The sequence below is a fragment of the Carassius carassius genome, chromosome 35 (genome assembly GCF_963082965.1).
Source record: "Carassius carassius chromosome 35, fCarCar2.1, whole genome shotgun sequence".
Taxonomy (NCBI): Eukaryota; Metazoa; Chordata; class Actinopteri; order Cypriniformes; family Cyprinidae; genus Carassius; species Carassius carassius.
This window is the reverse complement of record NC_081789.1, coordinates 8,618,966-8,635,670: the sequence shown is the minus strand read 5'-3', so window position 1 is coordinate 8,635,670 and position 16,705 is coordinate 8,618,966. Positions and strand designations below refer to the sequence as shown.

The 16,705-nt window shown below is 36.1% G+C and overlaps 1 protein-coding gene across 2 annotated transcripts in view; it reads left to right on the top strand.

Annotated features, from left to right (window-relative positions):
• The window catches only part of LOC132115944 (elongation of very long chain fatty acids protein 2-like), a 110,840-nt gene that overhangs the window by 70,490 nt on the left and 23,645 nt on the right, over window positions 1-16,705 (top strand). For both annotated transcript variants that reach the window (XM_059524384.1, XM_059524385.1), the window contains 2 exons: window positions 13,727-13,914; window positions 14,025-14,102. In XM_059524384.1, coding sequence (XP_059380367.1) covers window positions 13,727-13,914; window positions 14,025-14,102 — 266 coding nt within the window. The remainder of the gene's footprint in view (window positions 1-13,726; window positions 13,915-14,024; window positions 14,103-16,705) is intronic.

Genomic DNA, 16,705 nt, shown 5'->3' with positions numbered 1-16,705 from the left:
TATGAACAATGCATGGCAAAAAAAGAAAAAAAAGTCCCTGTACACGGGATTTTTTTTTTTTTATTGCCGTAAGTCTATACATTTTGTTACATCTTTACTGTAATGATAACTTTGACTTATGTCTGTTCTAGAGACGTTACAACTTTTTGATAAAGCTCTTATTTTTTTTTCTTTTGGAAATATGTTTCAAATTAATCCTGAATGCATTTATGACTGTAAAAGCATATCGGTGTGTGTCACAATCGCAAAATTGATCAAAGAAATCGCGATAGTTTTTTTTTTTTTTGTCCATATCGCACAGCCCTAGTTCATTCAATAAATACAGTTAACAATATAGCTTCTGAGTACTAAGTTATTAACCCAACAATAGCGGGGTCAGTTAGTTTTTTTGAAGTGGGCCGCGCAAACATATGTGTGTGGTTGTGTGGGCCGCGAGTTGAAAAAGGTTGGAAACCACTGATTTAGACACTTACATTTCTGCTCCGTCCATGGAATAAACACAGCTGTCGAAGGCTCCGGTAACTCCGTCGGTAAGATGCAGAGAGCCATTGACAAACTACAGAAAAGTAAAACTACTTCACGAGTCCTATAGATCACACGTCAGCTGCGTCAGAGACGAACGGCGTGCGAGCGCAATCCTGTGACAGTGGAGCGCGTGAAGGACAGATAAGAGGCACGATTCACGAACACTCTTCAAGGTCTCCATTAATTCGTGCGTGTAGTAATTTAATGTGTATACATTTTGAAAGCATTGAATCGCTATAGAAATTGGGATTCATTCGATTCTTAGCATTTTGAATCGATCACTGTCCAAGATCGGCGATTCACGATTCAAAAATCATGTTTCAAGATCGATGCATATGAATCGACAGGGTTTGTAATCGATGCATCGAGAAAACGAGTGAATCGTTACACCCCTAATATATATATATATTCAAAACCAATTCCTCGTTCATACCAAGGGAATATAAAGATCTTGAATCAAAAATCCATGGGTGTAAATCATGCAGGGTGCTGTGTCCCCCCACTTTTAATATGACATAAATTCAAGATTAAATGTTTTATTAGTACCCAGAATGGTACGGAGTGCTGAGTATCTATTGCTGATTGAAAACTTGTCTTTACAGAAAACAGAAACGTTTGGAAACATGAAGACATTAAACATACGACTGCAACCAAATATGGTTTATTTGTATTTTTCAAGTCATCTTCAGGTAATAAAGAAAGTATATGAACAACGCAGCGCTATTTGACTTATTAAAGTATATCAAATATTCTGCCTTATTGTGTGATAAAAAAAGTGTTTGTTACGGTGGCCGAGAGAGTTCAACAAGCTGCAACTTAAGAAAACGCATGCAAACTGAAAAAACACCAGCAAATGAAGAAAACATCTTCATTAATTTGACAACACAAGCGTTGCAAATCATCACAACACATGTATATTGAGAAACAATTAATGAAGCATTGCAAATTAACCTTGAAATTATATTTAGCTGAAGATATTAAAGTTAGCCATCTTAAGTAACGTTTTACATTTAATCATGTAATTATTCAGCTTATTTAAGCTAATAATATCCAAAAGATAATCATGCAATCAGGGTGTTTAAAAAAAAAAAAAACAATCACCTTTCAGTTCACCAACAATACTGACCAGTAGCCACTGCACGATAAGCAAATCCCAGTCATGTCCGACACTTTTTGGGGTCTCCTTGAAACATTTCCATTGTGGTCAGTGCTATTTGCAGAAGGATTTGCAGCATTTCTTAATTTGCATGTGTTGTGAAGGATTTGCAGCGCGTTTTGTTATATGCATGTGTTGTGATGGATTTGAGCGTTTCGTTATATGCATGTGTTCTTCATTACATTTACATTTATATAGCGCATTTCTAGGCACTCAAAGCGCTTACATGTGTTGTGATGATTTGCAGCGCGTTTCGTTATATGCATGTGTTGTGATGGATTTGAAGTGCGTTTTGTTATATGCATGTGTTGTGAAGGATTTGCAGCGTTTTTCGTTATATGCATGTGTTGTGATGGATTTGAAGCGCGTTTTGTTATATGCATGTGTTGTGAAGGATTTGCAGCGTTTTTCGTTATATGCATGTGTTGTGAGGATTTGCAGCGCATTTCGTTATATGCATGTGTTGTGATGATTTGCAACACTCGTGTTGTCAAATTGATGAAGATGTTGTACTTTTTATTTGCTGTTTTTTTTTCTTCAATTTTCATCTGTTTTCTTAAATTGTAGCCCGTTGAACTCTCTCGGCCACCATAGTTTGTAGTATATAAACAAATCATTATTATTGGTTATTGTCCAGCAGTGTTTCTGAATTCTTAGCCAAAGCTAGAAATTAGAGAAAAAATTAAGTTGCCTACACCCTACCAGTCAAAAACCTTTGAACAGTAAGATTGTTAATGTTTTTAAAGAAGTCTCTTTTGTTTACCAAACCTGCATCTATTTTATCCAAAGTACCTCAAAAATATAATTTAGAAATATTTTTACTATTTAAAATAACTGTTTTCCATTTTAATATATTTTGAAATTTAATTTATTCCTGTGATGGCAAAGCTGAATTTTTAGCATCATTACTCCAGTGTTCAGTGTCACATGATCCTTCATAATTCATTCTAATATGCTGATTTGTTGCTAATATATATATCACGTCTCTCGAAGTCTCTGAGAGAATATGTGCTGTTAATGCAGTGTCAGATGGTAAAAGCACCGTCAGTTTTTACTTTTGTCCATGGTTAGGGGCGCAGATTTGCGCCACGCCAATGGACTCCATCCATTAGTTAGCCTAGTGCCCGCTTACTTTTGCCCAGGCCCCCCTAAAATACGATTCTGGCTATGCCACTGGTGTAAATCAAGTCATTAATCATAATAGGCAGGAGGGCCAATGTTATTAGTCTAAAACTGGAAAGTGGCTGAGTTTAACAAGGAAAAGGACTGTTAATTTACAAGATTTGAACTGCTTCCTAAACCAGTTTGGCCAAGAGAGGCTTCGGACATCATTACTTTAAAGCATTACAAGCCTCGAGAAAGAGCAAAAAAAAAAAACTAAAAAAAAAACTAAAACAACAAAACATCATTCAGTATCCTGCATTCATTGCATGGACGGAGCATGAGCATAAGCATCTAAAATGCATAGGCCATACAATTGAAAGCTTAACCCTTTTGACTTGCTGTTGAATGTAGAAATTACTTAACAATAGCAACAGTCGGCTCGACTTTATTATCCAGTGATGCAAACTATTAGACTTTTTTTTTTTTTTTTCACCGTTTTGAATTGAAAGTTGGGCTATCATTTACATGATTCATGCAATTCATAATTATTGTGATGACAATGACATTTTTCTTTTTTGTTAACAACTGTTTATTGAATTTTCTTTTGTGAACAACAGCAGAAAACAAAAAGGATTTCCCCTTGTTCATAGATCCAATTGCTGACTCCAGCTCTTGAAGGGTAATCGGTTCAGCCAGGTAATCAGAGTCCGAATCTTACAGCCTAGGTAAATCAAGGTTGGACAGAAAAGATGCAAAAGAGTCAGGGTCACCAACAGCAGAAGCAGTATAGAGGTTAGAGTAAAAATAATGAAAAGAAATATTAATGTCTTTTGGATCTGTCACAATGAGCCCGGATTGGGATTTCACTGCTGAAATATTAGCAAACTTTTCACTGCTGCGTATTCTTAAAGCTAAAAGGTGGCTTGGTCTACTTCCTTGAAAATAATAATTCTGCCTGCATCTTTGAATCAGGAATTCTGCCCTGGATCTCAGTAATAAATTAAGCTCGGATCTAACCGCCATGATTTTGCTGAGTGTATTGTCTGAGAAACAATGCTGATTGTCTCTAGTCAGATTCTGGAGCTGTGATTCCAATTCAACTATCTTTTTATGTCGGTTTTTCTGAAGGAAAGATGCATATAAAATTGAGTTATTCCTTATAAATCCTTTAACTGCGTTCCAAAGAGTTCGTGGATCATCCACTGAGCCTTGGTTAATTTCAATAAACTCAGCAAAATTATTTCTGAATTGACTACAAAAGTTTTCATCTTGTAACAATTTAGGGTTAAATCGCCATCTAGTCGCACGAGACAGTCGAGGGATCAAAGATAACCTGCACAAATTCCTATCATGATCAGACAAAGATAAGGAACAGATATCAGCATCACAAATAGCTGAAGATAGAGAAGTAGAAATGAAAATATAGTCAATTCACGAATAGGATTTATGAGTAGCAGAAAAGAAAGTGAAAGACTTAGCAGAAGGATTTGGTAAACGCCAACTATCCACCAATGAAGACGAGGTTACACATTGCCTAAGTTTGTCAGAACACAAGGCTTGAGAATGTGATTCCTTTGGTCCAGATCTATCTAGCATATGTGACATTACAGAATTCGTGTCTGCACCTAATACAATTTCAAAATCAGAAAATTTTAAAAGATAGGAAGACAAAACAGAGAAAAAAGTAGGTTCAGGAGTACAAGGGGCATAAACTGAAATAAATACAATTTTCCTATTCTCCACTATTATTTTTATATGTGTTATTCTACCATCTGTATCACAACCTTTATCTAAAATAGTAATATTTAAAGTCATCCGCACCAATATTAGAACACCCTTGGTTTTAGCATCCGAAGATGAATGAGATACCACTTCATAAAACTTATTATTACACCTGTGTACATCCTCCTCTTTCAAATGGGATTCTTGAACTAACACTATATCAATCTTTCTCCTTCGCAAAAAATCCAGAAAACCTGTACGTTTGTGTGGGCCATTTAGGCCATTAATATTACAACTTAGAATATTAAGGTCAGTCATTGGTATCAAACAGCATTACTGCATAATAAGACAAAATACAAATTTGAAAACAAAACCAGTTGTGTCTACCATCATACCACCCCCCACCCCCACCCTTCCCATCAGTTTTTAAAAATATATTAACACATTTCCATGAACTATGGCAGACCAAACCAAGAACAAACCTTGACCTGCCAGCACCCCTTAATATGATCCGTGGCATCAACAAAAACCTGCACATTACAGAAGCACCAACATTGGCCCAAAAGTCACATTTTGACTAGATAGTATCTTTGTTGAAAAAAATAAATAAATAAAATAAAATAAAATAAAGTAAATAAAAAATAAATAAAATAATAAAATAAAAGTACAATTAAAATTAAATTAAAATTAAAATAAATAATAATAATAAATTAATTAATTAATTAAACCAAGAGAGAAGTAATACAACTAGAACATAAATATTATAGCACCATAATCAGTAAGCGATACTGTTTGCTCAGTGAAACTATCTAGTAACTATAAGTTCAGAAGTAAATATTAAGAGTAAACAGTGAAAGACACGGTCGCCTGAGAGCATCTATTCTCCGATTAGATAGCAAGCGCCCAGCTAAAGTTCAATGAGAGTAGATGGATGAATGGGATCTGAAAAACACTCTTGCTTCTTCTGGGGAGTATAACAATTTAGGTTCAGGGCCGTATTAAGACAGTGTGGTGCCCCTGGGCACTATACCTCGAAAGCCCCCCCCCCCCCCCCCCTTCAGACATAGTTTAGGTGATTTCTCAAATATAATTTATTAACTTGTCCAACTACCGTATTTTTCGGACTATAAGTCGTACCTAAGTATAAGTTGCATCAGTCCAAAAATACGTCATGACAAGGAAAAAAACATATATAAGTCGCACTGGACTATAAGTCGCATTTATTTAGAACCAATAAACAAGGGAAAACATTACCATCTACAGCCACGAGAGGGCGCTCTATGTTTTCAGTGTAGACTACAGGAGCACTGAGCAGCATAGAGCGCCCTCTCGCGGCTGTAGAAGGTAATGTTTTAACTTTAACTTCAATGGTACTCAGGGAGATTGCAGTCAATTGCTTCTGTGTCATTGTCGTCCTGAGCTCATTCTTCACTCTGGATCACTCTGGATCTCTGGAACATTTTGAATTGTAGCGTCCTTGTCTTTCTTTAACTTTCTTTTTGCAAAACCACTCAATTGACGTCTGTCCATTTTGATTCATTTTCTGTAGCCGTTAAAAAAATTACACATTTGCGCGTACTTGTTGTGGACCAACTCAACTCTGACAGATTGGGGACGGAAGGGGGGGGACTGATAGTGGTCATGTAATCTTTATTTATTCATAATTTATTATTATTGTTAAGTTAATGTTTATAAATGAGTTATGTATGGTCTTTCAAGAATTTCAAGTTAATAATAAAACAAAATATTTTTAAAGCTTGTGTCATGTGGTGCCCCCCTAGTTGTTGTGAATTGTTGGTGCCCCTGGGCACTGGCCCAAGTGCCCTTATGGATAATCCGGCTCTGTTTAGGTTCACCCTGATTGAGAATGACCTTCAGCGTTGCAGGATAGAGAAGAAAATTCTGGATGCCTGCCTCTCTCATTTCCTTTCTTACTGGTGCGAATGCACTTCTTCTTTTTGTGGTGGCCGGCGAAAAATCTGGAAAGAAAGACAGCGTTGCTCCGTCGGATGTTTTCACCGGGGCGTGAAGTCTGGCGGCCCGCAAAATGAGCTCCTTGTCCGTGTACCACGACAAATTAAAGATGAAAACCCGTGGTTTAGCGCGATCTGAGGAGAGCCTGGTGTACACGCGATGCGCTCATTCCACTTCAATCTCTTTGCCTGCCAGAGACGGGAGCCACGCCGGTAGCGATCTCTTCAAAAAGCCCAAAGGGTCGTCCTTTTCGGACCCTTCAGGCAATCCAACCAGACACAGATTGCAGCGCCTATTGCGATCCTGTAAATCAACAACCTGTTGCTCGAGCGCTGCTACTCGCCTATTGTGATCTGCGACAACTTTCTTTTGTTCTCTTCCCTGTAAGAAGATCCATTTTGGAGCATAGCGATTGAACAACTGACATGTGAGAAGTGAAGCACGTCCTGATATTGCTGAGTTAGATGTGTTCCTAGGTCAACATTTTTGTTGACCCTGGAACAACATTTTACTCAAAAAATTTAGTCTTGACCATATCCCTACACCTAAACCTAACCTTAACCATTAACCATTGACCTTAAAATCAGAGGAAATGATAGATGAATGACACTGATGTACAAGCACCTAACAGTGATTGTAAGCATAAACTTCACAAAATCAAAGATGTTGTCCCAGGAACATGTCTCACTTGGTAAAATCAGGTTCTGCAGAAGCGAACTCATTCTCTTGCTCTTTCATATGGACAGTGTCTTATGAGGCTTTCAAAGTTGCTGAACAGGTTTATATAGGATTGTTGTTTTGGTTATATGGTCTGTCCCCACGTAAGATTTTTCTAGTTTTAGTCGTTCGTTTGTTATATTCAACTAATCAGAGGTTTATATTAAATTTACATAATCAAATCTTAATATATTCCACGCTCAAGCACATGCATTAAGTTTGCCACAAAGCACATGCAGAAGTAGCCTAATGGGAAAAATGAGACAATTTAATTATTTATTAATAAACAAGTGTTTTCCTGTCTGCTGCAAGATGAAATTCACAGTGCTGGCTCTCTCCGACGAGAGAAATGCAACATTCACAGATTGTTGAATGTTGAAAATGAATGTGTCCTGTCATTAATGCGCATTAATAATTTTTGCACAAATACTTGCATATGAATATTAATTCACATTTTGCATATGCATTACAACGTAAATTATTTTTAATATGCAACTATCCAAAATGAAACCAAACAAGATTTGTAATGAAGATAAAATACATAAGAATAAAAGCTGCACATCTACCATCACACGTGCAGTGAAAATCTTGCACATATTTTACACACCTGCATTTAAATGCATCTGCATTTTTTTTTCATTAAATTATATGAAAGCAAGTAGGGCTGGGTGATAAATCGATTTTATCTATTAACTCGAATTTGTAATTTACATCGGTTTGTTGAATGAAAATCTGTTTTCTTTTTAACATCCACCGACGCACCTCTCAGTTCTCCCGTAGTTCAGAGTGGCTCAACCCTCCCCCGCGAGTCTGACAGAGACACGCCGCCGAGCAAATGATGAGCGGAGCGGTGTGATTCTGACTGGACTGAGGAGAGGATATTAAGAGTCTGAGCATCATGGTTTTTACTCACTCCAAGAGCCTCCATCACGAGTACAATTCATGCCAACAGCCCGTAATATAACTGCATATTCATCAAGAATTCATGTTAAACATATTTAGCTATGGCTTGATCAGGTTATAATGACTGCAATAGTCAAGCGGGATGTTACAGGCTATAAGAGTTTGTCTGTTTCTTTTACTGATTATTTTCGGGTTAAAGCATGATTTAAACAGATAAAGCACATTCACACGCAATCGCTTTAGCAATAATGCATGCAAACAAATGTGATGTTACAGTGCTACTACAATATCAGTAGGCTATCTGATTTTGAAATCTTGAAGAAATTCATCGATCTGTTTAGATAAAATAACTGACAATAATGTACTGTTATTTTCCTCACAAACAAAATGTGTACAGCTGATGGGCTAGTATTAACAAAAAATAAATAATAATAAAAAATAATATATAATAAAAAATAATAATAAAATAAAATAAAGGTCTTTCCAGCATTAAGGTAATAACATTACAGTTTTTTATCATCTTGTCTCAGTTATAAATTTATAACTATATTAAAACTTGTTTTGAAAATGTTCTTTTTTTCATTTGAATATTGATTTTAAAATCGATTTAAATCATAAATCGGATGTTTTTTTTTTTAGGCCATATGCTATCGCCCAGCACTAAAAGCAAGTAAAGGCGGCTCCCTTTAAAATCCCTTATGTTGCCAGTTAATGAAGCTCTTTTTTACATCGTGTGCATTTTGTTGTTTATAATGAGAGAACTTGAATTTAATCATGAGGACGGTTTATTAATCCGTCCATTCTTTAGAGTTTCAAAGATTTAGCTAAATCGTGCAGGTTTAATATGTTCGTTTCTTGTTTTAGGCTAATTAGGCATAATTAATGTGAACGAAATTATACAGCGCTTCACTTTTGAACATGCAACAATTTCTTAATCAGTTTACAGACAAATGTATTTTTCCCAAGAAGTTATCTGTCAAAATAAAGGACAGGTAACGAATAACAAAAATGCATGTTGTTTTATTAAAGGAATTTTAAAATATAAATTAAAATATAGGCATAATATATGAAAATATTGACATTGCATATTAATCCATGTAGCCTACCCCCCTAAAATAGGCTACCACTTTTAATGCTCAGATGCAAAGTAAAAATTTCTTTTGAATTATATAACACATAATTCATATAATATAAATAATACTGCACACCTTTTAAATGTATCAAATCTAAAATATGGTTTAATACCATGTAGCTTAGAGAAAATATAAGCACAGGCACAGGCTTGACATTTATCCTGCTTGAATTCGTTCTAAGAAATGCAAATAACTTCATAAGTACCAAACTTTCATCTGTGAATATTACATAATAAATATATTAAATATTTTAACTATAGTCTTTTTCTTTCATTTTCCGTGACTGAAGCCGTCAAATGTAACACATCAGCGAGGCAAAACTGACGTCTATTTGTGAAAATGTGCTGTGATGCGCTTGTTTGATAACTTGTGGTTAAAGCACCACTCACCGGCCAAAAGCTTCAAATGCACTTTACACCGCCGCTGCGGCGGTAAGTGCGGCAGTAAAACAGGCCTTAAGGCTGTCTACTGCAAGGAAGTACAGGAACTTGCTACTACCAGTGCATATGGTAATGCGGTGCCATGAGTATTTAAGACATACTGCTGCTTCACAAATAGCATATAAAATAACCAGTAGCAGATCTATACAGGTGGAGCTGGGAAAGGTGGAGGCTTTCTGAGAACTTTGAAAGCGCGCTGCATTAATCTCGAGTGAATACTAGCCAGCCATTTATGGCCAACCAAATGACTTTTCCCATTTGAACGAAGCAACTCCCCCCGGGTTTGTTTACAGCTTTCAACCCCGCGTCATAGGGTCATATCTTGGATCTACTTTGCTGCTTTGGTGTTACTCCTTTTAACTGTACAGCATTTGACCTTCCCATCTCTGATCATAAACTTATTTCATTTAATGTTAAGGCGACACTGTTCAAAACAAAACTGTCATGTACAATCTCTTTCTGTAACATCAAGTCCAATGACCCAGCAGCTCTAGACTCTGGTATTGCCAATCTTCCCAGTATTGACTTCACATCCACCCCTGATGAACTGCTCAGTCACTACAGTTGTGGCCTACACCATCTCCTTGATACCTTAACTCCATTAAAAACACGGACTGTTTCCTTTTCTCATTCTGCATCCTGGTTTACTTCTGAACATCGCCAACTGAAAGCCAGTGGTTCCAACTGGAATGCCTCTATAGAAAAATTGGTTTGGCCATTCATAAACAAATGTTTTATACCCATTTACTTTCCTATAAAGATTCTCTTTCCACTGCAAAATCCATTTACTATACAGATCTAATCAGTTCGGCTCTGGTAACTCTCAAGCACTTTTTTCACTGTTGCATAAAACATTTCATCCACCTGATTCTCTACCACTTAATTTTTACTCCACTGACTTCTGTAATTCTATTATGACATTTTGTACTACAAAAATTGATCGTATACATCAACAGTTACCCCCTCAGATCTCAACTTTCAAACTATCCTCTGATTTTCAAAAATCTGATTGTCATCTTTTTTTCTGCCTTCACCCTTCCCTCTGCTGCTGAAATAACGAACCTTGTTTGCAAATCTAAACCATCAACTTGCCAACTTGATCCTCTCCCGACTATATTGGTTAAAACGCACATTCACTCCCTGAACCCTCTTATAACTGCAATTATCCATTCCTCGCTTATCACTGGTATTGTTCCGTCATCCCTCAAATCAGCTGCAATAACCCCCATTCTTAAGAAACCTTGAGCTGACCCCAGCAATTTTAACAATTTCCGCCCAATTTCCCCTTCCTTTCAAAAATTCTTGAAAAATCAGTTGCTTCTCAGATTCATGACCACCTTATCCAAAATAGTCTCTATGAACAGTTCCAATCAGGTTTCCATCCCCTTCATAGCACCGAAACAGGAAACAGCTCTTGTTAAAATAACCAATGACCTCTTCATTGCTGCGGACTCTGGATTACTAACAATCCTTGTCCTCCTGGACCTGAGTCCGGCTTTTGATACCATTTCCCACACCATCCTCATTGATCGATTAGCTTCTCTTGGATTATCTGATACACCCCTGCACTGGTTTAAATCATATCTCTCTGGCTGTACTCAGTTTGTTCAGCTTAAAACATTAAGATCCCACTCTGCCCCGCTTTCCTCTGGTGTTCCCCAAGGCTCTGTCCTTGGACCCCTTTTGTTAATTATCTATCTTCTCACTCTTGGCCATATTTTTCATAAACATAACATCCAGTTCCATTGCTATGCAGATGACACCCAGCTCTATCTATCCACCAAACCTACTACATCCATCCCTACCACAGCTCTATCAAATTGCCTTCAGTAAATCAGATCCTGGTTCTCTCTAAACTTTCTCAAGCTCAACAGAGACAAAACTGTACTCCTCCTTATTGGCACCAAATCCATCCTCTCCAAAATAAATGATTTCTCCATCTTCATCGATAATTCATCTGTTTTCCCTTCCCCTCAGGTAAATAGTCTGGGTGTCATCCTAGATAGCACTCTGTCATTTTGGTCCCACATTAATAATATCACTCGGTCAGCTTATTTCCATTTACGTAACATCTCTCTTTTATGCCCATCTCTCTCCCCCAACAGTGCTGAAATTCTGGTTCACACCCTGGTCACCTCTATCCTAGATTATTGCAACTCTCTCCTTTATGGTCTACCTGACAAATCCATCCATAAACTACAACTAGTTCAAAACTCTGCTGCCCATATCATTACCAGAACCCCTTTTATCAGTGACATAACACCTGTTCTGCAGCAACTTCATTGGCTTCCCTTCAAATATCGCATCATTTATAAGATTCTTCTCCTAACATTTAAAGCTATCAATAATCATGCCCCTAAGTATCTCACTGAGCTCCGCCATATTAAGATACCCATACGTTCTCTTAGGTCCTCTTCTTCCATTCAGCTCATCCTCCAACATGCTCTTCTGGTTACCATGGGGTTTATAGCTTTCAGTCATTCAGCCCCGCAACTCTGGAACTCTCTGCCCCACTACATTCAACACTCCACACCCATAACCACTTTCAAAAGTAATTTAAACTCATCTTTTCAGACAAGCATACTCTGTTTAATTTTTTATTTGTTTTTGACTGTAAGGACACCACTCTTTCTCCTATTGTTTTTAAATAGTATTATTATGTTTTTATATTGCTTGTTTTCACTGATTCAATGTTTAATGGATTAAGTGTTTTATTGTTGATTTTATAAGGTGACCTTGAGTGTTGAGAAAAGCGCCTATTAATAAAAGGTATTATTATTATTATTCAAATATGAGTAAAGTGAAAGTCGTAACCCATACTCAGAATTGGTGCTCTGCATTTAATCCATCCAAGTTCACACACACAGCAGTGAGAAGTGAACACAATGTAAACACACACCCGGTGCAGTGGGCATGGGTATTGAGGGTGGAAGAAAGCACTGTTCATCCACTCTCCCCGATCTACAACTCCTGCCAGCACCGAGACTCGAACCGGTGACCTTCGGGTAACTAGTCCAAGTCTCTATCCATTAGGCCACAGCTGCCCCTATAGGTGTGAGCGAGCTCATTGGCTGCATATGCAGCATGAACCAATTAGCTTGTGCCAAGTCGTTTGTCATTTAACTCTCTGACTATCATCAGTTAAGTTAACACCCCGTCAGCCAAAGCCATCTAGACTTTCATGACTGAACTATATATTATTTGCAGTTCAGATTGATTACTTGACAAAAAATAAATAATTTTTTATTATTTATTTAGTTCCTTTACTATTACCATAGTGGTATGGTCTTAATATTTCCTTCAAAGCAATAATGTAATGTCCTAGATATGATTATGACCTTGTTTGGTATAAATAAAAAAGTTAGCTGAAAAAATCATCAGTGTAGAAACAATGTTACAGAAAAAAAAGTATTTTGTTGTGAAAGTTCATGATATTCTAGGCTGCCCATGAAAGGTGTTTTATACATATATATAAATATCTAGATTTTCCCCCTTGCAATACAACCCCAAGCAAACGAATTTTTTTCCAATGAACAATGTAATTTGGAAAATAAAATGAATAAATAAATCCTTGTACAACTGTGTGGTTATACTTGTATGTGAAACATGGACTCAATTAACATAAAACCATGCTCTTGACCTGTACTCTTTAAACAAAAAGGAAATTAACTCCACAAATCACAAATAAGGGAGGAAAACATCAATAATGATGAAAAAGTATATATATATATATATACTTTTTCATCATTATTGATGTTTTATATAAATTATATATATATATATATATATATATATATATATATATATATATATATATATATATATATATATATATATATATATATATATATATATAATTTATTTATTTTTTTATGCTCTAAACAATGTAATGACATGAAAAAATACAGGTTGGCGGGTCTTAAGAGGCTAAAGAAGAATAATCTGTTTTGTTAACAAGATTAAGCCAAAGCTATTATAACAATTTTAAGTTAATTCTATATAATATAATAAAGATGCCATAAACAGTATATGATGTGTGTGTTTGATGTCAGATACTCGTGTGAGAGGATGGCTCCTGCTGGATTCCTACACACCAACATTCTTGCTCACCATCATCTACCTCCTAACAATCTACCTGGGAACAAAATATATGAGAAACAGACCAGCATACTCACTGAAAAATGTTTTACTGTTGTACAACTTTTCTATTACTATATTGTCTTTATACATGCTGGTTGAGGTAAGTGAGCATACAGTACGTTTACATGTATGTTTGTGTCTCACAGTAGCATCATAGGTCTGCTGGTGTCTGTTCTTCTTTCCTAAACTTGTGTTTCATTTGTTTGGAAGTTGATATCATCAGTTTGGTCTGCCGGTTACCGTCTTCAGTGTCAGGGACTACATGAAGCCGGTGAAGCAGATATCAGGGTTAGTAAGAAAAACAGCACATATCTGTCTATACTTGTAGAGTTAAAGGCATAGTTCACCCAAAAATGAAAATTATGTCATTAATGACTCACCCTCATGTCGTTCCAAACCCGGAACACAGTTTATTCCTCTGAAGTCGATTAACGTGTATACGCATTATGAGGCATTTTCTCCTGATAACCCCGAAAATAACTTAAATTGCACTTTCAGTTTTGATTGTACAGATAAGAGCAATACATCAATCGAATCTGTAAAGGGTCTACTTTTTTGTATACAGACATAATAATAACAAAACTTTGTGCACTTATAAAATAAAGATAACAAACAAGTTGTGCTGTCTGCAGCCTTTGTCTGCGCTGAATTTCATTTAGACACGCATCATTAAAATGAACTGTAACTTAGTGAATACTCGACGAAGAGACATGAGAGAGATATCTATAGAAAGCCTGACAAGTGCTGCCAAAAACAAATATTCTGTGATAAAGTAATCCATATGAAAACATCTTGATGTCTGTTTTTCACATCTCCCTTCATTATCTTCTAATGTGACCACGCCCCCGCGCTGAACGCTCTATTCAGATTCGAATGTTTCACTGAAGCGAGCGGTTTGAATACGCCCACACAACTGAAGACCATGCAGCGAGACTGTTCTTCAAGTTTTTATTTTTTATTTTACTGTTTGCTTCGCGATGAGAAGAATAAGACATAATTCACCCCAAAAAGATGTGATGTGGTTGAGGATTTGAGATTTGGATTTCCTCAGAAAAAAAGAATGAAGCACTTTATTCAGCAGAGATCATAAACATGATTAAGTCTCTTTTTATTTATTTATATACTTGTACTAGTTTTCACATAATGTGTAAACATTTTACTATTTAGACTTTTTCCAAAGACTTTTTCCAAACTATAATTCCTGACTAAATGTATAATCAAGTGAAATATTATGAAGTTTCAATAACAATATACAATACTATACCATTCAAAAGCTTGATGTAAATAATATAAATGAAACAAATAAATGCAACTTTAACAAATGTAACACAATGCTGTTCTTTCAGTTTACCCCCCCCCCCCCCCCCAAAAAAAAACCCTGAACAAAATATTCTCAGTTCTTTTCAACATTATTAATAATAATAATAATAATAATAATAATAACAAATATATATATATATATAATTTTTTTTTTTTTTTGTAGAAAATACGATTGTTAAAAGGATTTCTGAAGGATTGTGTGACTGGAGCAATGATGCAAAAAATTCCGTTTTAAAGTCCGCTTTGATTGTTCCTAATAAACTGTTTAACTGCATATTAAATTGTGTTGTGGGATAATTAAATATATTCTAAATAAACTACAAACATAAAATATATAAAAATATGTCTTCTCAGGTTTAAATCACAATGAAATTCATGATAGTTGATGCCTACTCGCATATGACTTTTACCAACAAAAAGTGTCTTAGAAAATTAAAATCGATATATTGTTTTCTGTAAGTGAGTAAACAAGATGATTTTCACATAATTTAGAAAGAAAATTTCTGGGCTACAAGCTCCAGTTCTCAAAAGTCACGGGAACCAATGCTCTGTATGTGTTTTATTGCCTTATTCAAGTGATTTAACATTTTTAGTTTTTCACTAACCACGCATAGCATTTTTTTTCTCAAAAACACAATCATGTACATACATGCTGCTCACAAATTATTATAGCTCAGTTTGTGCTGATTACAGTGAGACTAGACTTTAGCCATTTAGATGTGTATAAGAAACTGAAAAAAGCACAAATGTCAGGGCATGACAAAACTTCTCCAGGCCCCAAAAATACCCTTAGACTCCAGAGGGTTAAGATATTTTAGATTTAGTCCGAGAGCTTTCTGTCCCTCCATTGAAAATGTGTGTATGGTATACTGTCCATGGTTAGAAAGGTAATGAAAACATCTTCAAAGTAGTCCATGTGACATCAGAGGGTCAGTTAGAATTTTTTGAAACATCGAAAATACATTTTGGTCCAAAAATAGCAAAAACTAAACCTTTATTCAGCATTGCCTTCTCTTCCGTGTTTGTTGTGAAAGTTTAAAACACTGCAGTTTAGTAATATCTGGTTCGGGAACGAATCACTCGATGTAACCGGATCTTCTTGAACCAGTTCACCAAATCGAACTGAATTGTTTGAAACAGCTCGCATCTCCAATAAGCATTAATCCACAAATGACTTAAGCTGTTAACTTTTTAAATGTGGCTGACACTCACTCTGAGTTAAAATAAACCAATATCCCAGAGTAATTAATTTACTCAAACAGTACACTGACTGAACTGCTGTGAAGAGAGAACTGAAGATGAACACCGAGCCAAGCCAGATAACGAACGAACGATTGACTCTCGAGTCAAGAACCGGTTGCATTGGTTTTCAGATCACCAGTAGTGATGGGAAGCTCGGTTCTCTTCCGCGAACCGGTTCTTCCGGACAGTTTGATTCAATAAACCAGTTGAAGAAAATGGTTCACCGGTTCTTTTGCGCTCGACGTAATGACATCATTGGCGAGGATTGCCCTTGATTCAAGCCTTCGGTTTACCCACACTCATAACATTAGCACAGAATAAGTTCCAAA